Here is a 26,810-nt window from a genome sequence, read left to right as displayed (position 1 = left end):
GGGTTGTGGGGGTAATGTGTAGGGGTAGTGTGTAGGGGTAGTGTGTAGGGGTAGTGTGTAGGGGGTGGTGTGTAGTAGTGTGTAGAGTAGTGTGTTGGGGTAGTGTGTTGGGGGTAGTGTGTATTAGTGTGTAGGGTATTGTGTAGGTGGTAGTGTGTAGGGGAAGTATAATTGTGTAGGGTAGAGTGTGTTGGGGGTAATGTGTAGGGGTAGTATAATTGTGTAGTGTGTTGGGGGTAGTGTGTTGGGGGTAATGTGTAGGGGAAGTTTAATTGTGTAGTGTGTTGGGGGTAGTGTGTAGGGGTAGTGTGTAGGGGAAGTATAATTGTGTAGTGTGTTGGGGGTAGTGTGTTGGGGGTAATGTGTAGGGGTAGTATAATTGTGTAGTGTGTTGGGGGTAGTGTGTATGGGGTAGTGTGTAGGGGTAGTATAATTGTGTAGTGTGTTGGGGGTAGTGTGTTGGGGGTAATGTGTAGGGGTAGTATAATTGTGTAGTGTGTTGGGGGTAGTGTGTAGGGGGTAGTGTGTAGGGGTAGTATAATTGTGTAGTGTGTTGGGGGTAGGTGTAGGGGGTAGTGTGTAGGGGTAGTATAATTGTGTAGTGTGTTGGGGGTAGGTGTTGTCTGTGTGTCCAGTCCACTCCTAATCCCCCCAGGGGAATTAGCCTCCAGACCGCGCCTCGTTAAGCCATCTGACGGGAGCGAGCAGTTTGTCCTCCATCTCATTTTGCCTCACGCTCCTCTCTCTGCGTCACCATCGCAATGAACAGGTCCTCCTTGCGCTCCGGTGAGTACTCCTTCTGCTTTTCCCTTCTCCTCTTTCGCTCCTCTCCTCTCCTTGTTTCACTTTAGATAAAGAAGGAAATGGAGCCTGTTAGTTTGGGTGTGTTCTGGATGTAGCTGTTTAAATCCTTCGGGGCTGGGTGAGGGTTAATGTTAGTGACAGGACGTGGAAGGGAAGGAGAGGGCAAGGAAGAGAGAGAGGGAGAGGGAGGTGAGACTTGGTGAGAGAGGCCAGGTGCAGCAGGGTGCTGATCCAGCCATCTGCCTGCATTCAGACACAGACCTGTTACCGTGGTGACCAAGACACCTGTTATGGTGGTGTTAAATTAAAGCTGTATTACTAGATAGATAGTCTGGAAACAACCACCCCCTACAGGGACACAGAGTTAGCTACAGGACTAGAGCATACTAACTACACCTTACAGTACTATAGAATATTAGTTAGCTACAGGACTATAGCATACTAACTACACCTTACAGTACTATAGAATATTAATAAATACATGTCTGGAAACATCCAGACCCTACAGGGACACAGGGTTAGCTACAGGACTACAGCATACTAACTACACCTTACAGTACTATACTGGTACTATATTAATAAATATATGTCTGGAAACATCCAGACCCTACAGGGACACAGGGTTAGCTACAGGACTACAGCATACTAACTACACCTTACAGGACTATACTGATAGTATATAATTTTTTATTTTTTTGTATTTTTTTTAATTTCACCTTTATTTAACCAGGTAAGCTAGTTGAGAACAAGTTTTATTAGTCTCATTTACAACTGCGACCTGGCCAAGATAAAGCAAAGCAGTGCGACAGAAACAACAACACAGAGTTACACATGGAGTAAACAAACGTACAGTCAATAACACAGTAGAAAAATCTATGTACAGTGTGTGCAAATGGCATGAGGAGGTAAGGCAATAAATAGGCCATAGTAGCGAAGTAATTACAATTTAGCAGATTAAACTAGAGTGATAGATGAGCAGATGATGATGATCAGATGATGGTGTGTGAGTAGTGATACTGGTGTGCAAAAGAGCAGCAAAGTAAATAAAAACAATATGTGGATGAGGTAGGTAGATTGGGTGGGCTATTTACAGATGGACTATGTACAGCTGCAGCGATCAGTTACCTGCTCAGATAGCTGATGTTTAAAGTTAGTGAGGGAAATGTAAGTCTCCAGCTTCAGCGATTTCTGCAATTTGTTCCAGTCACTGGCAGCAGAGAACTGGAAGTAAAGGCGGCCAAAGGAGGTGTTGGCTTTGGGGATGACCAGTGAGATATACCTGCTGGAGCGCGTGCTACGGGTGGGTGTTGTTATCGTGACCAGTGAGCTGAGATAAGGCGGAGCTTTACCTAGCATAGACATATAGATGACCTGGAGCCAGTGGGTCTGGCGATGAATATGTAGCGAGGCCCAGCCAACTAGAGCATACAGATCGCAGTGGTGGGTAGTATATGGGGTTTTGGTGACAAAACAGATGGCACTGTGATAGACTACATCCAATTTGCTGAGTAGAGTATTGGAGGCTATTTTGTAGATGACATCGCCAAAGTCGAGGATCTGTAGGATAGTCAGTTTTACGAGGGTAAGTTTGGCGGCGTGAGTGAAGGAGGCTTTGTTGAGAAATAGGAAGCCGATTCTAGATTTGATTTTGGATTGGAGATGTTTGATATGAGTTTGGAAGGAGAGTTTACAGTCTAACCAGACACCTAGGTATTTGTAGTTGTCCACGTATTCTAGGTCAGAACTGTCCAGAGTAGTGATGCTAGTCGGGTGGGCTGGTGTGGGCAGTGATTGGTTGAAAAGCATGCATTTGGTTTTGCTAGTGTTTAAGAGCAGTTGGAGGCCACAGAAGGAGTGTTGTATGGCATTGAAGCTCGTTTGGAGGTTTGTTAACACAGTGTCCAAAGAAGGCTCCAGATGTATACAGAATGGTGTCATCTGCGTAGAGGTGGATTAGGGAATCACCCGCAGCAAGAGCGACATCGTTGATATATACAGAGAAAAGAGTCGGCCTGAGAATTGAACCCTGTGGTACCCCCATAGAGACTGCCAGAGGTCCGGACAACAGGCCCTCCGATTTGACACACTGAATTCTATCTGAGAGGTAGTTGGTGAACCAGGCGAGGCAGTCATTTGAGAAACCAAGGCTGTTGAGTCTGCCGATAAGAATATGGTGATTGACAGAGTCGAAAGCCTTGGCAGGCCGATGAAGACGCCTTCACAGATCTGTCTTTTATCCATGGCGGTTATAATATCATTTAGGACCTTAAGCGTGGCTGAGGTGCACCCGTGACCTTCTCGGAAATCGGATTGCACAGCGGAGAAGGTACGGTGGGTTTCGAAATGGTCAGTGATCTGTTTGTTAACTTGGCTTTCAAAGACTTTAGAAAGGCAGGGCAGGATGGATATAGGTCTGTAAGAGTTTGGGTCTAGAGTGTCACCACCTTTGAAGAGGCTTTCCAATCTTTAGGGATCTCGGACGAAACGAAAGAGGTTTAACAGACTGGTAATAGGGGTTGCAACAATGGTGGCAGATAATTTTAGAAAGAGAGGGTCCAGATTGTCTAGCCCAGCTGATTTGTACGGGTCCAGGTTTTGCAGCTCTTTCAGAACATCTGCTATCTGGATTTGGGTGAAGGAGAAGCTGGGGAGGCTCGGGCTAGTAGCTGCAGGGGGTGTGGAGATGTTGACTAAGGTAGGGGTAGCCAGGAGGAAAGCATGGCCAGCCGTAGAGAAATGCTTATTGAAATTTTCAATTATCATGGATTTATCGGTGGTGACCGTGTCGCCTATCCTCAGTGCAGTGGGCAGCTGGGAGGAGGTGCTCTTGTTCTCCATGGACTTTACAGTGTCCCAAATTGTTTTGGAGTTAGAGCTACAGGATGCAAATTTCTGTTTGAAAAAGCTAGCCTTTGCTTTCCTGACTGACTGTGTGTATTGGTTCCTGACTTCCTTGAACAGTTGCATATCACGGGGACTATTCGATGCAATTGCAGTCCGCCACAGGATGTTTTTGTGCTGGTCAAGGTCAGTCAGGTCTGGAGTGAACCAAGGGCTATATCTGTTCTTAGTTCTACATTTCTTGAAAGGGGCATACTTATTTAAGATGGTGAGGAAGGCAGGATGAGGTCAATATCCTTCCAGGATACCTGGGCCAGGTCGATTATAAAGGCCTGCTCGCAGAAGTGTTTTAGGGAGCATTTGACAGTGATGAGGGGTGGTCGTTTGACCGCGGACTCATAGCGGATGCAGGCAATGAGGCAGTGATCGCTGAGATCCTGATTGAAAACAGCAGAGGTGTATTTGGAGGGCAAGTTGGTCAGGATAATATCTATGAGGGTGCCCGTGTTTATGGATTTAAGGTTGTACCTGGTGGTTTCCTTGATAATTTGTGTGAGATTGAGGGCATCTAGCTTAGATTCTAGGACTGCTGGGGTGTTAAGCATATCCCAGTTTAGGTCACCTAACAGAACGAACTCTGAAGATAGATGGGGGGCAATCAATTCACATATGGTGTCCAGGGCACAGCTGGGAGCTGAGGGGGTTCTAAAACAGGCGGCAACAGTGAGAGACTTATTTCTGGAGAGATTAATTTTTAAAATTAGAAGCTCAAACTGTTTGGGCATAGACCTGGAAAGTATGACAGAACTTTGCAAGCTATCTCTGCAGTAGATTGCAACTCCTCCCCCTTTGGCAGTTCTATCTTGACGGAAAGTGTTGTAGTTGAGGATGGAAATCTCAGAATTTTTGGTGGCCTTCCTAAGCCAGGACTCAGACACGGCAAGGACATCAGGGTTGGCGGAGTGTGCTGAAGCAGTGAGTAAAACAAACTTAGGGGGGAGGCTTATGATGTTAACATGCATGAAACCAATGCTTTTTCTATTACAGAAGTCAACAAATGAGAGTGCCTCGGGACATGCAGGGCTTGGGTTAGCCTCTACATCATCCGAGGAACAAAGGAGGAGTAGGATGAGGGTACGGCTAAAGGCTAAAGGCTAGCAAAACTGGTCGTCTAGTGCGTTGGGGACAGAGAATAAAAGGAGCAGATTTCTGGGCGTGGTAGAATAGATTCAGGGCATAATGTACAGACAGGGGTACGGTGGGGTGCGGGTACAGTGGAGGTAAGCTCAGGTACTGAGTGATGATAAGAGAGGTTGCATCTCTGGACACGCTGGTTATGCTGGGTGAGGTCACCGCATGTGTGGGAGGTGGGACAATGGAGGTATCTAAGGCATGTACAGTGGGACTAGGGGCTCCGCAGTAAACTAAAACAATGATAATTATCCTGAACTAGGGTGACCATACGTCCTCTTTTTCCCGGACATGTCCTCTTTTTGGAACTAAAAAAATGCGTCCGGCCGGGATTTCTAAATCGGCCAAAATGTCCGGGATTCGGCTTTTGCTTTCTACAGTCACCATTCATTGTGTGCGTTTTTGGGCTTTTGCACTGCTTTGACCTTTCTCTTTAGGTCCCGCCTTCTCACACACCACCATTGGTGGGTCATGTAGGCCTACACAAACATTGGTCAAACTGCATCTCAATCATTACCCTCACCATGGCAACAGCCAAGAGACAGAGCAGCAGCTTGCTTGTCAACAGTGGCACATGGCTCCAGAACAGCGTAAAAAAATGCCCAAACGCAAATGTAAATTCACAGACGATTTACAGAGAAAATTCCAGTGTTTTTCGTCTTGGTCAGGATCCGTGTGAAGCAGAATGCATGGACCTGCAAAGCTGGCACGTACGTGTCAGTGTCAAATAAAGGTGCTAGCGACCTAGAAGCCCACATAAGCTCCGCAAAACACAAAATTGCAGCTGAAGGAGAGAGTTCGTCAGGTAAATTAACTGACTATTTTATGAGAGCAGGTAAAACAGAAGATGCTGTTACTGCTACGGAGGGAGTTTTTGCATTCCACACCACGAAGCACCACAATAGCTACAGATCAATGGACTGCACGTCTGCCTTGTTAAAAAAGGCTTTCCCTGATTCCGAGACTGCGTGAAAATGTTCAGGCGCTCGTACTAAGACCGAAGCAATTGTTAATGCTGTGATAGCACCACATTCTGTCGACATAGCTCAGAAAGCACTAGAAGACATACCTTACTGTGATGTTTCTACTGATGGGAGCAATCACGGTGCTGTGAAAATATTCCCTCTGCTTATTCAGTATTTTGATTGGAAGAATGGTGGCGTGCAAAGTAAATTAGTCGAAGTTAAAAACACTCCAAATGAGACAGCTGATACTAGGGAGACCATACATCCTCTTTTTCCCGGACATGTCCTCTTTTTGGAAAACTAAAATATGGTCACCCTACCTAAACAACAGTATACAAGGCATATTGACATTTGAGAGAGACATAAAGCAATCACAGGTGTTGATTGGGAGAGCTAGCTAAGTCAACAACGGGTAAGACAACAACAGCTAATCAGCTAAAGACAACAACAACAGGTAAAATGGCGATGAATGGACATAGAGGGTCAGTTAACTACACACAGGGCCTGAGTTCGGGGCTAGGGGCCGACAGATAAACAAAGTGGAGTACCGTGATAAATGAACAGTCCAGCAGGCATCAGCTATGTAGCCAAGTGGTCATAGGGTCCAGTGAACAGTAATAGATGGAACAGGGAAGCCGCGGGGTAGTCGTTGCTACGCTAGCACGTGGGAGACACGCCGTTTAAAGTTAGCAGCCCGGGGCTAGCAGAAGCATCTGCTCCGTCGTCCGGAAAAGGCCGGTTGAAGGCACAGCTGATGGAATTACGTCTGCGGACCAGTCGTGGTGGTACGGCGGGGCGCCGTGTCGACGAAGGGACTGGGCCAGATGGCGAAAGAGTTATTGAAGTTGTGGTAATTTAGTTTGCTAGCCGGGAGATGCGCCTGGCTCAGGGCTAGCGTCGGGGCTGGGTCACTCAGTGGCAGCTAGCTAGCTGGGAGATGCGCCTGGCTCAGGGCTAGCTTCGGGGCTGGGTCACTCAGTGGCAGCTAGCTAGCTGTGATGATCAATGGTACAGGGTTTACGGCAGGAATCTGGCGTTGTCGTGGAGAAAAACAGTCCGAGGCTGGCAGGTATTATCCAGGCAAAAAAAACGACTGGTGCCTGAGCAGAGGGTAAAGGCCGCTAGCAGTGGCTAACAATGACTAAATATCCAGTAATTTAGCTACCTTCTGATGAAAGTTTTGGCTATAGGGTCTAAAAAATAGCGGATCCGTGTCACATTGAGTGAGGCGGGTTACCGGAAGGTACATTTAATTTAAAAATGAAAAAAAGAGATTGACAAATAAATTGGAATATATACAAAAAAGACGAAATATCTAAACGAGAGGACAACAAACCACGTCTGCACTGCTACGCCATCTTGGATCAGAACATTAATTAATATATGTTTGGAAACATCCAGACCCTACAGGGACACAGAGTTAGCTACAGGACTACAGCATACTAACTACACCTTACAGTACTATACTGGTACTATATTAATAAATATATGTCTGGAAACATCCAGACCCTACAGGGACACAGGGTTAGCTACAGGACTATAGCATACTAACTACACTTTACAGTACTATAGAATATTAATAAATATGTGTCTGGAAACATCCAGACCCTACAGGGACACAGGGTTAGCTACAGGACTATAGCATACTAACTACACCTTACATGTCAAATCCACAGGTGGCTCCCTGCATTATACTTAAACACAACATTGCTATTCACATTAGCAGAAATCCTATGCAGCCTTTTTTACAAATTTGAACATTGGAACATGAGGTGTAATCTACAACTCCATTGGGATGATTGGTGTAATCTACTCCTCCATTAGGATGATATATGTAATCTACTCCTTCATTAGGATGACAGATGTAATCTACACCTCCATTGGGATGATTGGTGTAATCTACATCTCCATTAGGATGATATGTGTAATCTACACCTTCATTAGGATGATAGATGTAATCTACACTTCCATTGGGATGACAGATGTAATCTACTCCTCCATTAGGATGATTGGTGTAATCTACATCTCCATTGGGATGATAGATGTAATCTACACCGCCATTGGGATGACAGATGTAATCTACTCCTCCATTAGGATGATAGAAATCCTCATTATTTAGTGTAATGATGTTTCATTTGAGTGTAATTATTTCTATGTATCCTACACTAACCCTAACAGGAGTGGATTGGATGTGGCTTGGCAATGTTAGCAAGAGCAGCTGCTCACCGATTTCACAGCTCCAACGCAGGCCCCAAAACATCCGCTATGCAGCTGTCTGCTGTCGCCGGTTGATGCTTGTTCTCATTGAATCTATGCCTTGGTGTGTTTCAGGTGTTGATCTAGAATCTTGTACAGTCCTGGACTCATAGCTGGTGTCACAGATTACAGTAACTTCAGGGAAACTCCCCACTCTGTGTGTGAGTTAATATTATTGACTATGAGCAGGTTTCCGTGTCTGTTAATAGCAGCAGGGTGTGTGTCAGTTAATCTTCTCTATTCCAGGAGAATGCTGCTGCTCTCTTCCCCTCTAATACTGGGACACAACCTCTGCTCTGCTGTGTGATGACATGTGTGGGTGTGCGTGCATGCGTGTAATTGTGTGTGGCTGTGCGTGCATGTGGTTATAAAGAGTTAAAACTCCTGCTGTGACAATTAGTTCACTTCCCCTAAGGCAGAGGGTAAAGACGCTTATAGGTTATCACACACAAACACTAACAAGCATGCACACACTTGAGCCCACACAGAAACACACACAACAACTCACATTTGCCAATTATCTGGTTGTTGACCCATCTCTACTTTTTGGTATTTCTTGACCCATCTCTACTCTTTGCTGTTTGTTGACCCATCTCTATTATTTGCTGTTTGTTGACCCATCTCTACTATTTGTTATTTCTTGACCCATCTTTGCTGTTTGTTGACCCATCTCTATTATTTGCTGTTTGTTGACCCATCTCTACTCTTTGCTGTTTGTTGACCCATCTCTACTCTTTGCTGTTTGTTGACCCATCTCTACTCTTTGATGTTTGTTGACCCATCTCTACTCTTTGCTGTTTGTTGACCCATCTCTACTCTTTGATGTTTGTTGACCCATCTCTACTCTTTGCTGTTTGTTGACCCATCTCTACTATTTGCCTATTTGCTGTTTGTTGACCCATCTCTACTATTTGCTATTTCTGTTTTGACCCATCTCTACTCTTTGCTGTTTGTTGACCCATCTCTATTATTTGCTGTTTGTTGACCCATCTCTACTATTTGTTATTTCTTGACCCATCTCTACTCTTTGCTGTTTGTTGACCCATCTCTATTATTTGCTGTTTGTTGACCCATCTCTACTCTTTGCTGTTTGTTGACCCATCTCTACTATTTGCTTGACCCATCTCTACTATTTGCTGTTTGTTGACCCATCTCTACTTGTGTTTGTTGACCCATTTCTACTCTTAGCCTATTTGCTGTTTGTTGACCCATCTCTACTATCTATTTGCTGTTTGTTGACCCATCTCTACTATTTGATGTTTGCTGTTTGTTGACCCATCTCTACTCTTTGCTGTTTGTTGACCCATCTCTATTATTTGCTGTTTGTTGACCCATCTCTACTATTTGATGTTTGCTGTTTGTTGACCCATCTCTACTGTTTGCTGTTTGTTGAACCATCTCTACTCTTTGCTGGTTGTTGACCCATCTCTACTCTTTGCTGTTTGTTGACCCATCTCTACTCTTTGATGTTTGTTGACCCATCTCTACTCTTTGCTGTTTGTTGACCCATCTCTACTATTTGCCTATTTGCTGTTTGTTGACCCATCTCTACTATTTGCCTATTTGCTGTTTGTTGACCAATCTCTACGATTTGTTGTTTGTTGACCCATCTCTACTATTTGCCTATCTGCTGTTTGTTGACCCATCTCTACTCTTTGCTGTTTGTTGACCCATCTCTACTATTTGTTATTTCTTGACCCATCTCTACTATTTGCTGTTTGTTGACCCATCTCTACTATTTGCTGTTTGTTGTTTGTTGACCCATCTCTACTATTTGCCTATTTTCTGTTTGTTGACCCATCTCTACTATTTGATGTTTGCTGTTTGTTGACCCATCTCTACTATTTGCCTATTTGCTGTTTGTTGTTTGTTGACCCACCTCTACTCTTTGCTGGTTGTTGACCCATCTCTACTCTTTGCTGGTTGTTGACCCATCTCTACTCTTTGCTGGTTGTTGACCCATCTCTACTCTTTGCTGGTTGTTGACCCATCTCTACTCTTTGCCTGTTTGCTGGTTGTTGACCCATCTCTACTCTTTGCTGGTTGTTAACCCATCTCTACTCTTTGCTGGTTGTTGACCCATCTCTACTCTTTGCTGTTTGTTGACCCATCTCTACTATTTGCCTATTTGCTGGTTGTTGACCCACCTCTACTCTTTGCTGGTTGTTGACCCATCTCTACTCTTTGCTGGTTGTTGACCCATCTCTACTCTTTGCTGGTTGTTGACCCATCTCTACTCTTTGCTGTTTGTTGACCCATCTCTACTCTTTGCTGTTTGTTGACCCATCTCTACTCTTTGCTGTTTGTTGACCCATCTCTACTATTTGCTGTTTGTTGACCCATCTCTACTATTTGCCTATTTGCTGGTTGTTGACCCATCTCTACTCTTTGCTGGTTGTTGACCCATCTCTACTCTTTGCTGGTTGTTGACCCATCTCTACTCTTTGCTGGTTGTTGACCCATCTCTACTCTTTGCTGTTTGTTGACCCATCTCTACTCTTTGCTGTTTGTTGACCCATCTCTACTCTTTGCTGTTTGTTGACCCATCTCTACTATTTGCTGTTTGTTGACCCATCTCTACTATTTGCCTATTTGCTGGTTGTTGACCCATCTCTACTATTTGCTGGTTGTTGACCCATCTCTACTCTTTGCTGTTTGTTGACCAATCTCTACGATTTGTTGTTTGTTGACCCATCTCCACTGTTTTCCTATTCACTGTTTGTTGACCAATCTCTACGATTTGTTGTTTGTTGACCCATCTCTACTGTTTTCCTATTTGCTGTTAGTTGACCCATCTCTACTCTTTGCATATCTGCTGTTTGTTTTACCAATTACCCATCAGACCTTCCTGTTGGAGGTGAGAGTTAGAACTGGTTTCCTTTTGGGTGGTTAGAGATAGAGCTGGTATACTGTTGGTGGATAGAGTTAGTGCTGGCTGGTTTCTTGTTGGTGGATAGAGTTAGTGCTGGCTGGTTTACTGTTGGTGGATGGAGTTAGAGCTGGCTGGTTTCTTGTTGGTGGATAGAGTTAGAGCTGGCTGATTTCTTGTTGGTGGATAGAGTTAGAGCTGGCTGATTTCTTGTTGGTGAATAAAGTTGGTGCTGGCTGGTTTCTTGTTGGTGAATAGAGTTCGAGCTGGCTGATTTCTTGTTGGCAGATAGAGGTAGAGTTTTCTGGTTTACTGTTGGGTGGATAGAGTTAGAGCTGGCTGGTTTCTTGTTGCTGGATAGAGTTAGAGCTGGCTGGTTTCTTGTTGATTGATAAAGTTAGAGCTGGTTTACTGTTAGGAGGAACGTTTTAGCGCCTGTTTCCTGTTGGTTGGATGGAGTTACAGCTGGTTTCCTGTTGGAAGGAGAGGTGGAGCTGCTTTCCTGTTGGGTGGATAGAGTTAAAGTTGGCTGGTTTCATGTTTTGTGGATACTGTTTCCCTTCTTGCTGTTTGATGACCCGTCTCTAATATTTGCCTATTTACTGTTTGTTGACCCATCTCTACTATTTGCTGTCTGTTGACCCATCTCTACTACTTGCCTGTTTGCTGTCTGTCTGTTGACCCATCTCTACTATTTGCTGTTTGTTGATCAATCTCTACTATCTGCTGTTTGTTGACCCATCTCTACTATTTACCTATCTGCTCTTTGTTGACCCATCGCTACTATTTGCCTGTTTGCTGTTTGTTGACCCATCTCTACTATTTGCCTATCTGCTGTTTGTTGACCCATCTCTACTATTTGCCTATCTGCTGTTTGTTGACCCATCTCTACTATTTACCTATCTGCTGTTTGTTGACCTATCGCTACTATTTGCCTGTTTGCTGTTTGTTGACCCATCTCTACTATTTGCCTATCTGCTGTTTGTTGACCCATCTCTACTATTTGCCTATCTGCTGTTTGTTGACCCATCTCTACTATTTGCCTATCTGCTGTTTGTTGACCCATCTCTACTATTTGCCTAATTGCTGTTTGTTTTACCCATTGCTTATCCGCCATCCTGTATGGGGTGAGAGATAGAGCTGGTTTCCTTTTGGGTGGTTAGAGTTAGAGCTGGCTGGTTTCTTGTTGGTGGATAGATTTAGAGCTGGCTGGTTTCATTGTTGGTGGATAGATTTAGGGATGGCTAGATTCCTGTTAGTGAATAGGGTTACAGCTGGTTTACTGTTGGGTGGTTAGAGATGGAGCTGGTTTCCTGTTGGGTGGATGGAGTTAGAGCTTGCTGGTTTCATTGTTGGTGGATAGAGATAGAGCTGGCTGATTTCTTGTTGGTGGATAGAGTTAGAGCTGGTTTACTGTTAGGTGGATAGAGTTAGAGCTGTCTGGTTTCCTGTTGGGTGGATGGAGTTACATCTGGTTTCCTGTTGGAAGGAGAGTTGGAGCTGCTTTCCTGTTGGGTGGAAAGTTTTAGCGCCTGTTTCCTGTTGGGTGGATGGAGTTACAGCTGGTTTCCTGTTGGAAGGAGAGTTGGAGCTGCTTTCCTGTTGGGTAGAACGTTTTAGCGCCTGTTTCCTGTTGGGTGGATAGAGTTACAGCTGGTTTCCTTTTGGGTGGAAAGTTTTAGCGCCTGTTTCCTGTTGGGTGGATATAGTTAGCGGCTGTTTCCTGTTGGGTGGATAGAGTTACAGCTGGTTTCCTGTTGGAAGGAGAGAGTTGGAGCTGCTTTCCTGTTGGGTGGATAGAGTTAGAACTGGCTGGTTTCTTGTTTTGTGGATACTATTTCCCTTTTTGCTCTTTGATGACCCATCTCTACTATTTGCTGTTTGTTGACCCATCTCTACTATTTGCCTATCTGCTGTTTGTTGACCCATCTCTACTATTTGCCTGTTTGCTGTCTGTTGACCCATCTCTACTATTTGCCTATCTGCTGTTTGTTGACCCATCTCTACTATTTGCCTATCTGCTGTTTGTTGACCCATCTCTACTATTTGCCTAATTGCTGTTTGTTTTACCCATTGCTTATCCGCCATCCTGTTTGGGGTGAGAGATAGAGCTGGTTTCCTTTTGGGTGGTTAGTGTTAGAGCTGGCTGGTTTCTTGTTGGTGGATAGATTTAGAGCTGGCTGATTTACTGTTGGGTGGATAGAGTTAGTGCAGTCTGGTTTCTTGTTGGTGGATAGAGTTAGAGCTGGCTGGTTTACTGTTGGTAGATAGAGATAGAGCAGTCCTTTTTCTTGTTGGTGGATAGAGTTAGAGCTGATTTACTGTTGGGTGGATAGACTTAGTGCAGTCTGGTTTCTTGTTGGTGGATAGAGTTAGAGCTGGCTGGTTTACTGTTGGTGGATAGAGTTAGTTATGGCTTGTTTCTTGTTGGTGGATGGAGTTCGAGCTGGTTTACTGTTGGGTGGATAGAGTTAGAGCTGGCTGGTTTCTTGTTGGTGGATGGAGTTCGAGCTCGCTCCTAACCCCTAACCCCAACCCCTAACCCTAAACCCTAACCCCAACCCTAAACCTAACCCTAACTTGGTTTCTTGTTGGTTGATAAAGTCAGAGCTGGTTTCCTGTTGGGTGGTTAGATTTAAAACTTGTTTCCTGTTGGTTGGCTATAGTGAGAACTTGTTTCCTGTTGGGTGGTTAGAATTAGAACTGTTTTTCTGTTGTGTGGCTAAAGTTAGAGATGCCTACAATACTTTCCTGTTGGGTGGATAGAGTGAGAGCTGGTTTCCTTTTGAGTGGATGGAGGTAAAGCTGGTTTCCTGTTTTATGGATAGAGTTAGAGCTGGTTTCTGTTGGGTGGCTAGAATTATATCTTGTTTCCAAATGGGCGGATGGAGTTAGAGATGGCTGGTTTCCTTCTGGGTTTAGAGAGTTCGAGCAGGTTTCCTGTCGGGTGGATAGAGTTCGAGCTGCTCCCCTGGTTTCCTTGAGTGTGGTTAGAAATAGAACTGGTTTAACATTGGATGGTTAGGGTTAGGGCTGGATTCCGTTTTGGTGGTTAGCATTAGAGCTGTTTATTTGTTTGGTGGACAGAGTTAGAGATGACTAGTTTCCTGTTGGGTGGATAAAGAAATAGCTGGTTTCCTGTGAGGTGGTTAGAGTTAGAACTGGTTTCCTTTTGGGTGGCTAAAGTTAGAGATTCCTTGTTTCCTATTGGTTGGATAGAGTTAGTGCTGGTTCCCTGTTAGGCTGTTTAGAGTTGGGTTAATTTTGGGTGGCTGGAGTTAAAGCTTGTTTCCTGATTGGTTGATAGATTTAAAACTGATAACTTGTTGGGTGGATAGAGGTAGAGCTGGCTGGAACCTTGTTGAGTGGATTGAGTTAGAGCTGCTTTCCTGTTGTGTAGATATTCTTACAGATGGATGCTTCCTGTTGGATGGAGAGAATTTGAGCTGCTTTTGGTTAAGTGGTTAGATTTAGAGCTGGTTTACTGTTGGCTGGATAGAGTTAGTGCTGGTTTCCTGATGTGTAGATAGAGCTGCTCGACTGGTTCCCTATTGGGTGTTAAGAGTTAGATATGGTTTCCTGTTGGGTGGATAGAGTTAGTGTAACAGTTGTCGTTGGGTAGAGAGGACCAAGGCGCAGCGGGTTGCATGTTCATCATTATATTTATTAAATAAGTGTGAACACAGAATGAACATGAAAGCAAAGAACGACAGACCGACAGTTTCACAGGCTAATACTCACAGCAGTGTGAAATACAACTACCTACAAACAAAACACATACCTATATATAGGACTCTCAATCAGAAGCAACTAAAAACACCTGCCTCCAATTGAGAGTCCCACACCCAATTACCTAGACATAGACATACAAAGAACTAGAATGAACCTAGAAATACAAAACATAGAACATAAACCAAAGCCCGGAAAACATAAATAAAACACCCCTCTACAATACACATAACCCCCGAACCACATAAAACAAATACCCTCTGCCACATCCTGACCAAGCTACAAATACAAATAACCCCTATACTGGTCAGGACGTGACAGTTAGAGCTGGTTTCCTGTTGAGTGGATAGAGTTAGAGCTAGTTATCTTTTGAGTGGATGGAGTTAGAGCTGGCTGGCTGGTTTCTTGTTGGTGGATAGTGTTAGAGCTGGTTATTTGTTGAATGGATAGAGTTAGAGCTGGTTTCCTGTTGGGTGGATAGAGTTAGAGCTAGTTATCTGTTGAGTGGATGGAGTTAGAGCTGGCTGGCTGGTTTCTTGTTGGTGGATAGAGTTAGAGCTGGTTATTTGTTGAATGGATAAAGTTAGAGCTGGCTGTTTTCTTGTTGGTGGATAGAGTTAGAGCTGCTCGACTGGTTTTCTTTTGAGTGTTAAAAGTTAGATATGGTTTCCTGTTGGGTGGATAGTGTTAAAGCTGGTTATCTGTTGAGTGGATAGTGTTAGAGCTGGTTTCCTGTTGGGTGGATAGAGTTAGAGCTGGTTTCCTGTTGAGTGGATAGTGTTAGAGCTGGTTATCTGTTGAGTGGATAGTGTTAGAGCTGGTTTCCTGTTGGGTGGATAGAGTTAGAGCTGGTTTCCTGTTGGGTGGATAGTGTTAGAGCTGGTTATCTGTTGAGTGGATAGTGTTAGAGCTGGTTATCTTTTGAGTGGATGGAGTTAGAGCTGGTTATCTGTTGGGTGGATAGTGTTAGAGCTGGTTTCCTGTTGAGTGGATAGTGTTAGAGCTGGTTATCTGTTGAGAGGATAGAGTTAGAGCTGGTTTCCTGTTGGGTGGATAAAGTTAGAGCTGGTTATCTGTTGGGTGGATAGAGTTAGAGCTGGCAAGTTTCTTGTTGGTGGATAGAGTTAGTGCTGGCTGATTTCTTGTTGGTGGATAGAGTTAGAGCTGGTTTACTGTTGGGTGGATAGAGTTAGAGCTGGCAAGTTTCTTGTTGGTGGATAGAATTAGAGCTGGCTGGTTTCTTGTTGGTGGATAGAATTAGAGCTTGTTTCCTGTTGGGTGGATAGAGTTACGGCTGGTTTCCTGTTGGAAGGAGAGAGTTGGAGCTGCTTTCCTGTTTGGTGCTTGATTTAGACCTGTTTTCCTGTTGGGTGGTTGATTTAGAACTGTTTACTTGTTGGGTGGATAGAGTTAGAGATAGTTTCCTGTTGAGTGGATATTTAGAGCTGCTCTACTTTTTTCCTTTCTGGTGGATAGAAATAGATATGGTTTCCTCATGGGTGGTTAGAGTTAAACCTCACTGATTTCCTGTTTGGTGGATACAGTTAGAGTTGGCTGGTTTACTGTTGGATGGATTGCATTAGACCTGGCTTCCAGTTAGATGGTTAGAGTTAGAACTGGCTTCCTGCTGGGTGGTTAGACTTGGAGCTGCTCTCCTGTTGGGTGTTTAGATTAGAACTGGTTTCCAGTTGGCTGTCTGAAGTTAGAGATGCCTGCAGTACTTTCATGTTGGGTGGATAGAGTGAGAGCTGGTTTCCTGTTGGGTGGATAGAGGTAAAGCTGTGTTCCTGTTTTGTGGATAGAGTTAGAGCTGGCTGGTTTACTGTTGGTGGATAGAGTTAGAGCTGGCTGGTTTCCTGTTGGTGGATAGAGTTAGAGCTGGTCTCCCGTTGGGTGATTAGATTTAGAACTGGTTTCCTATTGGGTATTTGTATTTATTATGGATCCCCATTAGCTGCTGCCTAGGTATTTACACAAACAAGATATTTACACGAGTCATATGTGTTTTACTTCATAGTTGTCAGCTAGCTACAATTGAAGTTGGGAGTTTACATACACTTAGGTTGGCGTCATTAAAACTCGTTTTTCAACCACTCCAAAAATGTCTTCTTAACAAACTATAGTTTTGGCATGTCGGTTAGGACATCTACTTTGTGCAAGACACAAGTAATTTTTCCAACAATTGTTTACAGACAGATTATTTCACTTATAATTCACTGTATCACAATTCCAGTTGGTCAGAAGTTTACAGACACTAAGTCAATTGGAGGTGTACCTGTGGATGTTTTTCAAGGCCCACCTTCAAACTCAATGCCTATTTGTGTGACATCATGGAAAAAAACAAATAAAACAAAAATAAATTGTAGCCCTCCACAGGTCTGGTTCATCCCTGGGAGCAATTTCCAAATGCCTGAAGGTACCATGTTCATCTGTACAAACAATAGTACGCAAGAATTAACACCATAGGACCACGCAGCCGTCATATGGCTCAGGAAGGAGACACGTTCATCACGAGGATAGAAAATGATGTGGATATATTGAAGCAACATCTCAAGACATCAGTCAGGAAATTAAATCTTGCTTGCAAATGAGTCTTCCAAATGGACAATGACCCCAAGCATACTTCCAAAGTTGTGGTAAAATGGCTTAAGGACAACAAAGTCAAGGTATTGGAGTGGCCATCAAAGTCCTGACCTCAATCCTATAGAAAATATGTGGGCAGAACTGAAAAAGCGTGTGCGAGCAAGGAAGCCTACAAACCTGACTCAGTTACACCAGCTCTGTCAGGAGGAATGGGCCAAAATTCACCCAATTTATTGTGGGAAGCTTGTGGAAGGCTACCCAAAACATTTGACCCAATTTAAACAATTTAAAGGCAATGCTACCAAATACTAATTGAGTGTATGTACATTTCTGACCCACTGGGAATGTGATGAAAGAAATAAAATATGAAATATATCATTCTCTCTAGTATTATTCTGACATTTCACGTTCTTAAAAAAAAGTGGTAATCCTAACTGACCTAAGACAGGGCATTTTTACTAGGATAAATGTCAGGAATTGTGAAATACAGAGTTTAAATGTATTTGGCAAAGGTGCATGTAAACTTCCGGAATAATCTAGCTAGCCAGGAATTATCTAGCTAGCCAGGAATTATCTAGCTAGCCAGCTATCTGAAACTAATGTTGTTAACGTAGATGGCCAACATTAGCTACAAATTCTTACATTAGCAAGCTAGCTTCCAATTCCTTATCAGTTAGACTGCGATCTACGACACCACAGTTGGTATTCTAGGCAGTTAAACATCCCAAAATGAATACTGTATGTATTTATTAATATATCATGATAAACTATTGAAGTCAGGCAGCATATGATATGTGGATGGACAACATTCTCATTCTGAGTTCACATTGTCTGACTTCAGCACAAAACCAGCCGGGATTGTTTTCAAAAAATTATTTGTTTGTTTTGTGTGGTTGCGTGACATTATGTAAACAATCCTGTGAATATTTCAGTTGAAGCTTGGTCAATGAATGCTTTTAAATGTGTAGCAACAAAGTATGCATTCTGAAAATGTGCCTTCAATTCAAAGTAAGTAAAACGGACTGATACTGCGACCGTTCCATGCTCCAATTTAGGTAGAATGCATTTTGAGAAACACCCAGTGTCACCTTTTTCCCAAGACGCAATTTTCACTTGGACTAATGGTAAATACTGTACATTGGTTTCTCCACTTGGCCTAATGATAAATACATTGGTTTCTCCACTTGGCCTAATGATAAATACATTGGTTTCTCCACTTGGCCTAATGGTAAATACATTGGAGAGCAGGGTTCCGGTCCCAACTGAGACACAGGGATGGATAACAAAAACAACAGTTCAGATATTGACTGTCTATCAACTGTTTTTGTGTGTGTGTGTGTGTGTGTGTGTGTGTGTGTGTGTGTGTGTGTGTGTGTGTGTGTGTGTGTGTGTGTGTGTGTGTGTGTCACCCTGACAGAAGCGTGGAATGGCACGGAGCATATGCGTGTTGCCACGGCGATGGGTGAGTCATCATCTGTCCAATCTGAGAAGCTTCGCTCACTGGCTTGCTCGCTCTCTGAGATGGGATTGGATAATGGAAATCCCCCGGGCAGCGCGAAGCAGCCTACCACGGTACAATCTTTAATCCCTAACTCCTGAACTTTAACCTCTAGTCCCTGACCTCTAACCCCTGACCCCTAACCCTTGACATGTATCTTCTGTTTGGAAAGACTCCATTGCTGTTTTACTAAATACTAGGCATCTGCTTTACTGAAGATATTACTAACCATTACTTGTTTCCTCTGTCCTTGTTTCCTCACCTCCTTCTCAAAGCTAATTGGAAGAGGAGGTTAATTGGAGGGACCTTGGATCCTCTCCTCAAATGCGCATTGAGAGGGAGGAGAGGAATTGGAGGAAACCAGGACAGACGATACAAGGATTTGATGTCTGATAACTTTTTCAGACACAACCTTAGTGATAGTCTGTACTGTTATCTTTCAGCTGTTATTGAAACAGTTATCTTTTATCTTTTAGGTCTTTTCAAAGTCTGGTCCCAGATCTGGTTCTCTGCTCTCTTGACAACTCAAATCAAATCAAATGTATTTATAAAGCCCTTCTTACATCAGCTGATATCTCAAAGTGCTGTACAGAAACCCAGCCTAAAACCCCAAACAGCAAACAATGCAGGGGTAGAAGCAGGAAAAACTCCCTAGAAAGGCCAGAACCTAGGAAGAAACCTAGAGAGGAACCAGGCTATGAGGGGTGGCCAGTCCTCTTCTGGCTGTGCCGGGTGGAGATTATAACAGAACATGGCCAAGATGTTCATAGGTGACCAGCAGGTTCAAATAATAATAATCACAGTGGATGTCGAGGGTGCAACAGGTCAGCACCTCAGGAGTAAACGTCAGTTGGCTTTTCATAGCCGATCATTCAGAGTATCTCTACCGCTCTTGCTGTCTCTAGAAAGTTGAAAACAGCAGGTCTGGGACAGGTAGCATGTCCGGTGAACAGGTCAGGATTCCATAGCCGCAGGCAGAACAGTTGAAACTGGAGCAGCAGCACGGCCAGGTGGACTGGGGACAGCAAGGAGTCATCAGGCCAGGTAGTCCTGAGGCATGTTCCTAGGGCTCAGGTCCTGAAAGAAAGAAAGAAAGAAAGAAAGAAAGAAAGAAAGAAAGAAAGAAAGAAAGAAAGAAAGAAAGAAAGAAAGAAAGAAAGAGCATACTTAAATTCACACAGGACACCGGATAAGACAGGAGAAATACTCCAGATATAACAGACTGGCCCTAGCCCCCCGACACTACTGCAGCATAAATACTGGAGGCTGAGACAGGAGTGGTCAGGAGACATTGTGGCCCCATCTGACAATACCCCCTGACAGGGCCAAACAGGCAGGATATAACCCCACCCACTTTGCCAAAGCACAGCCCCCACCCCACTAGAGGGATATCTTCAACCACCAACTTACCATCCTGAGACAAGGCCGAGTATAGCCCACAAAGATCTCCATCACGGCACAACCCAAGGGGGGGGCGCCAACCCAGACAGGAAAATCACGTCAATGACTCAACCCACTCAAGTGACGCACCCCTCCCAGGGACGGCATGCAAGAGCACCAGTAAGCCAGTGACTCAGCCCCTGTAATAGGGTTAGAGGCAGAGAATCCCATTGGAGAGAGGGGAACCGGCCAGGCAGAGACAGCAAGGGCGGTTCATTGCTCTAGTGCCTTTCCGTTCACCTTCACACTCCTGGGCCAGACTACACTCAATCATAGAACAAAATGAAGAGATTAAGTCTTCAATAAAGACTTAAAGGTTGAGACCGAGTCTGCGTCTCTCACATGGGTAGGCAGACCATTCCATAAAAATGGAGCTCTATAGGAGAAAGCCCTACCTCCAGCTGTTTGTTTCGAAATTCTAGGGACAGTAAGGAGGCCTGCGTCTTGTGACCGTAGCGTACGTGTAGGTATGTACGGCAGGACCAAATCGGAAAGATAAGGTGGGAGCAAGCCCATGTAATGCTTTGTAGGTTAGCAGTAAAACCTTGAAATCAGCCCTTGCCTTAACAGGAAGCCAGTGTAGAGAGGCTAGCACTGGAGTAATGTGATCAAATTTTGGGGTTCTAGTCAAGATTCTAGCAGCCGTGTTTAGCAGCCGTGTTTAAGTGAAGTTTATTTAGTGTTTTATCCGGGTAGCTGGAAAGTAGAGCATTGCAGTAGTCTAACCTAGAAGTGACAAAAGCATGGATTAATATTTCTGCATCATTTTTGGACAGAAAATGTCTGATTTTTGCAATGTTACGTAGATGGAAAAAAGCTGTCCTTGAAACAGTCTTGATATGTTCGTCAAAAGAGAGATCAGGGTCCAGAGTAACGCTGAGGTCCTTTACAGTTTTATTTGAGACGACTGTACAACCATCAAGATTAATTGTCAGATTCAACAGAAGATCTCTTTCTTTCTTGGGATCTAGAACTAGCATCTCTGTTTTGTCCAACTCTGTATATTATTGTAATACCAAACATGTTTTGAGTTGGCAAGAGAGCAGAACCAGATCTGGGACCAGGCTACCAGCACTCTGTCTTGCCACCTTAACACTCCCCTCTCACCCCTAACACTAACCCAAGTAAACCTAATTTGGATTTGTGTATGTGTGTGTGCGCGTGCGTGCGTGTAGGAGCCCACCATAGAACTTGGTAAAGGGACGTTCTTTGCAGACGGCCAGAGGAAGGTGGACTATATTCTGTGCTATCATTATAAGAAAAGGAGGAACTCCCTGCATCGTCTCTCCCTCACCTCTCAAGCATCCAATGGGAGCCTTCCGCTACCCAGCATGCTGAGACGAGATACGCAGCCTGAGCTGGAGGCAGGGCTGCCAGAGGGGGAGGAGTCTCACCTGAGTGAGGACGAGAAAGCTATGATGAGGGAGGAGTTTGAGTCTGGGCTGTTGGAGCAGGGCCTGCAGCTGGAGAGAGACAAGGAGGTAATATATAATAATCTACCTCTGGACAAGGGGTTAGAGCTGTGTGTGTTAAGGTATCTGTCCTTAACACAGTGACCAAAGAAGAGCCAGAAGTATACAGAATGTGTCACTAGTTTTACTATTTTTTGCACAAATGCTGATCCATTATCTGAGCGGATTTCTGTTGGTATTCCAAACCTAGGTATTTCTTCTCTGGTCAAAAAATGTATCGCTGTTCCTGCTCCCTGATCTGCTGATGGTATTGCTTCTATCCATCTGCTAAATCTGTCTATGATAACTAGCATGTACCTCTTGCCACGTACTAGTTTTATCATATCCACATAGTCCATTACAATGTGTCAAAATGGTCTGGGACCGGTATGTGAACTATAGGTATAGTTATCCCTTTTCGTATGTTATTTTGTGCACATATTTCACATGTCATGAATGCCTCATCTACTGTTGCCTGCAGCTATGGTGACCAGTGTCCTTGTTTTTAAATGTTCCTTATTATCCCCTCCCCCCATGACCATGGGCATCATTAACCTCTATGTGCTAGGTGGGACGCTTGCGTCCCACCTACGTAACAGCCACTGGCAGCCTGTGGAACGATTTTCAAAACCGTAAAAATCCTATTACTTCAATTTCTCAAACATATGACTATTTTACAGCTATTTAACCTCTATGGGCTAGGTGGGACGCTAGCGTCCCACCCGTGGTGCACTCCATCAACAGCAGGTGCATTTCAAGAGCGGCAAATTTGAATCCAAATAAATGTCAAAATTCAAATTTTTCAAACATACAACTATTTTACACCCTTTGAAAGATAAACATCTCCTTAATCTAACCACGTTTTACGATTTCAAAAAGGTTTTACGGCGAAAGCATAAATTTAGAGTATGTTAGGACAGTACATTTACAAGAGTTGTGTGTAATGTTTTGTCAATTCAAAGACAGGGTCACCAAAACCATAAAACCAGCTAAAATGATGCACTAACCTTTTACAATCTCCATCAGATGACACTCCTAGGACATTATGTTAGACAATGCATGCATTTTTAGTTCTATCAAGTTCATATTTATATCCAAAAACAGCGTTTTACTATGGCATTGATGTTGAGGAAATCGTTTCCCTCCAATAACCGGCAGTCAAGTCAACACCACAAATTAAATAATTAAAATTAGAAAACATTGGTAAAATATTATATTGTCATTTAAAGAATTATAGATTTACATCTCTTGAACGCAATCAACTTGCCAGATTTAAAAATAACCTTACTGGGAAATCACACTTTGCAATAATCTGAGCACTGCGCCCAGAAAAATACGCGTTGCGATACAGACTAGACGTCATGTTGGGGAGATCTAAAATCGAAAATACTATGTAAATAATCCATTACCTTTGATTCTCTTCATCAGATGTCACTTCCAGGTATCACAGGTCCATAACGAATGTAGTTTTGTTCAAAAAAGCTCATCATTTATGTCCAAAAATCTCCGTCTTGTTAGCACATGATCTAAGCCAGCCGGACTTCTCGTCATGAACGAGGGGAAAAAATATATTTCCGTTCGTTCAAACATGTCAAACGTTGTATAGCATAAATCATTAGGGCCTTTTTTAACCAGAACATGAATAATATTCAAGGTGGACGAATGCATACTCTTTTATAATGTATTGGAACGAGGGTACCCAACATGAACTCGCGCGCCAGGTGTCTAATGGGCCATCATCGTTCCATGGCTCTTGTTCGGTCAGATCTCCCTCCAGAAGACTCAAAACACTTTGTAAAGGCTGGTGACATCTAGTGGAAGCAATAGGAAGTGCCAAAATATTCCTCAGGCCCTGTGTTTTTCAATGGGATAGGTTTAAAGGTAATACAACACATCAGGTATCCACTTCCTGTCAGAAAATGTCTCAGGGTTTTGCCTGCCAAATGAGTTCTGTTATACTCACAGACACCATTCAAACAGTTTTAGAAACTTTAGAGTGTTTTCTATCCATATATAATAAGTATATGCATATTCTAGTTACTGGGTAGGATTAGTAACCAGATTAAATCGGGTACATTTTTTTTATCCAGCCGTGCAAATACTGCCCCCTAGCCCTAACAGGTTAAAGACAAGACTCTCGTTAATCTAACCACACTGTCCGATTTCAAAAAGGCTTTACAACGAAAGCAAAACATTAGATTATGTCAGCAGAGTACCAAGCCAGAAATAATCAGACACCCATTTTTCAAGCCAGCATATAATGTCACCAAAACCCAGAAGACAGCTAAATGCAGCACTCACCTTTGATGATTTTCATCAGATGACAACCCTAGGACATTATGTTATACAATACATGCATGTTTTGTTCAATCAAGTTCATATTTATATCAAAAACCAGCTTTTTACATTAGCATGTGACGTTCAGAACTAGCATACCCCCCGCAAACTTCCGGGGAATTCGCTAACATTTTACTAAATTACTCACGATAAACGTTCACAAAAAGCATAACAATTATTTTAAGAATTATAGATACAGACCTCCTCTATGCACTCGATATGTCCGATTTTAAAATAGCTTTTTGGTGAAAGCACATTTTGCAATATTCTAAGTACATAGCCCAGGCATCACGGGCTCGCTATTTAGACACCCGGCAAGTTTAGCACTCACCATAATCATATTTACTATTATAAAAGTTTGATTACCTTTTGTTGTCTTCGTCAGAATGCACACCCAGGACTGCTACTTCAATAACAAATGTTGGTTTGGTCCAAAAGTAGTCCATCGTTATATCCTAATAGCGGCGTTTTGTTCGTGCGTTCCAGACACTATCCGAAATAGTAAAGAAGTGTCGCGCGCATGGCGCAATTCGTGACAATAAAATTCTAAATATTCCATTACCGTACTTCGAAGCATGTCAACCGCTGTTTAAAATACATTTTTACGCCATTTTTCTCGTAGAAAAGTGATAATATTCCGACAGGGAATCTCCTTTTCGGCAAACAGAGGAAAAAATCCCAAAGGCGGGGGCGGTCGGGTCACGCGCATAAGCCCAGTGTCCCTTGATCGGCCACTTGAGAAAGGCGATAATGTGTTTCAGCCTGGGGCTGGAATGACGACATTCTGTTTTTTCCCGGGCTCTGAGCGCCTATGGACGTCGTGGGAAGTGTCATGTTAGAGCAGAGATCCTTAGTAAATGATAGAGATGGAAAAGAAGTTCAAGAAATGGTCAGACAGGCCACTTCCTGTAAAGGAATCTCTCAGGTTTTGACCTGCCATTTGAGTTCTGTTATACTCACAGACACCATTCAAACAGTTTTAGAAAATTTAGGGTGTTTTCTATCCATATGTAATAAGTATATGCATATTCTAGTTACTGGGTAGGAGTGGTAACCAGATTGAATCGGGTATGTTTTTTATCCAGCCGTGTCAATACTGCCCCCTAGCCCTAACAGGTTAATAGGCAAACTAAGCATAGTAGTGGGTGCTACTATGGTTCCATCATGGGAACTCCATAGTCCTTTCCTGTCTGTTGAGGCCCCCTTTTGTTTCCACACGGATTGTTCATTGATCCCGGATCGAGCTCGGATATGAATTATATCATCAGGATATGGTAAAGATACAAGACTAATCATAGGGGCTGTTAATATTGGAACAGTGCATTTAGATGCCTTTTTTGCTGCTTCATCTCTGCATTGTTTCTCCGAACAACAAAATAATTTCCTTTTTTTATGTGCTTGACATTTTATTATCGCAATTTTTTTAGGATACATTCCGTCATTAACTTTGGAATTTGTGCGTGATGTTGTATGGGTTTACCATCACTTTCCTTAACTCCTCTCTGTTTCCAAACAGCTCCAAACAAGTGATATATGCTGAATCAGTATAGATATTAACCTCTTGCATCTAGACGTTCCGCTAACGGAACCCCGTTCCGCCAGCGGAACCCCTAGCCAACAGCCAATGGCATCGCATAGCGCGAAATACAAAACCAACTAAAATACCACAATTCAATTTTCTCAAACAATCAACTATTTTACACCATTTTAAAGATAAGACTCTCGTTAATCTAATTACATTGTCCGATTTCAAAAAGGCTTTACAGCGAAAGCAAAACATTAGATTATGTCAGGAGAGTACCCGGCCAAAAATAGTCACACAGCCATTTTCAAAGCAAGCATATATGTCACAAAAACCAAAACCACAGCTAAATGCAGCACTAACCTTTGATCTTCATCAGATGACACTCCTAGGACATTATGTTATACAATACATGCATGTTTTCTTCAATCAAGTTCATATTTATATCAAAAAACAGCTTTTTACATTAGCATGTGATGTTCAGAACTAGCATACCCACCGCAAACTTCCGGTGAATTTACTAAATTACTCATGATAAACGTTGAAAAAATACATAACAAGTATTTTAAGAACTATAGATACAAAACTCCTTTATGCAAACGCTATGTCAGATTTTAACCTCTATGGGCTAGGTGGGACGCTTGCGTCCCACCTACTCAACAGCCAGTTGAATCCTGTGGCGCGTTATTCAAATACCTTAGATATGATATTACTTCAATTTTTCAAAAATATGACTATTTTACACCATTTTAAAGAACAGACTCTCGTTAATCTAACCACACTGTCCGATTTCAAAAAGGCTTTACAACGAAAGCAAAACATTAGATTATGTCAGCAGTGTACCGAGCCAGAAATAATCAGACACCCATTTTTCAAGCTAGCATATAATGTCACAAAAACCAAAACCACAACTAAATGCAGCACTAACCTTTGATGATCTTCATCAGATGACAACCCTAGGACATTATGTTATACAATACATGCATGTTTTGTTCAATCAAGTTCATATTTATATCAAAAACCAGCTTTTTACATTAGCATGTGACTAGCATGTGACTAGCATTCCCACCGAACACTGCCGGTGAATTTACTAAATTACTCACGATAAACGTTCACAAAAAGCATAACAATTATTTTAAGAATTATAGATACAGAACTCCTCTATGCACTCGATATGTCCGATTTTAAAATAGCTTTTCGGTGAAAGCACATTTTGCAATATTCTCAGTAGATAGCCCGGCATCACAGGGCTAGCTATTTAGACACCCAGCAGGTTTAGCACTCATCAAAGTCAGATTTACTATAAGAAAAATGTTATTACCTT

At 43.1% G+C, this 26,810-nt stretch overlaps 1 protein-coding gene across 1 annotated transcript in view; it reads left to right on the top strand.

Annotated features, from left to right (window-relative positions):
- Positions 1 to 680: 680 nt before the first annotated feature.
- The window catches only part of LOC106584860 (anoctamin-1), a 245,226-nt gene continuing 219,096 nt past the window's right edge, over positions 681 to 26,810 (top strand). The window contains exons 1-3 of the mRNA XM_045706374.1: positions 681 to 786; positions 18,656 to 18,810; positions 21,352 to 21,657. Coding sequence (XP_045562330.1) covers positions 762 to 786; positions 18,656 to 18,810; positions 21,352 to 21,657 — 486 coding nt within the window. The 5' untranslated portion in view covers positions 681 to 761. The remainder of the gene's footprint in view (positions 787 to 18,655; positions 18,811 to 21,351; positions 21,658 to 26,810) is intronic.

This window comes from Salmo salar, chromosome ssa23, assembly GCF_905237065.1.
Source record: "Salmo salar chromosome ssa23, Ssal_v3.1, whole genome shotgun sequence".
Classification (NCBI taxonomy): Eukaryota; Metazoa; Chordata; class Actinopteri; order Salmoniformes; family Salmonidae; genus Salmo; species Salmo salar.
Note: the sequence above shows the minus strand (reverse complement) of the source record. Positions and strands in the feature narration are given on the sequence as shown.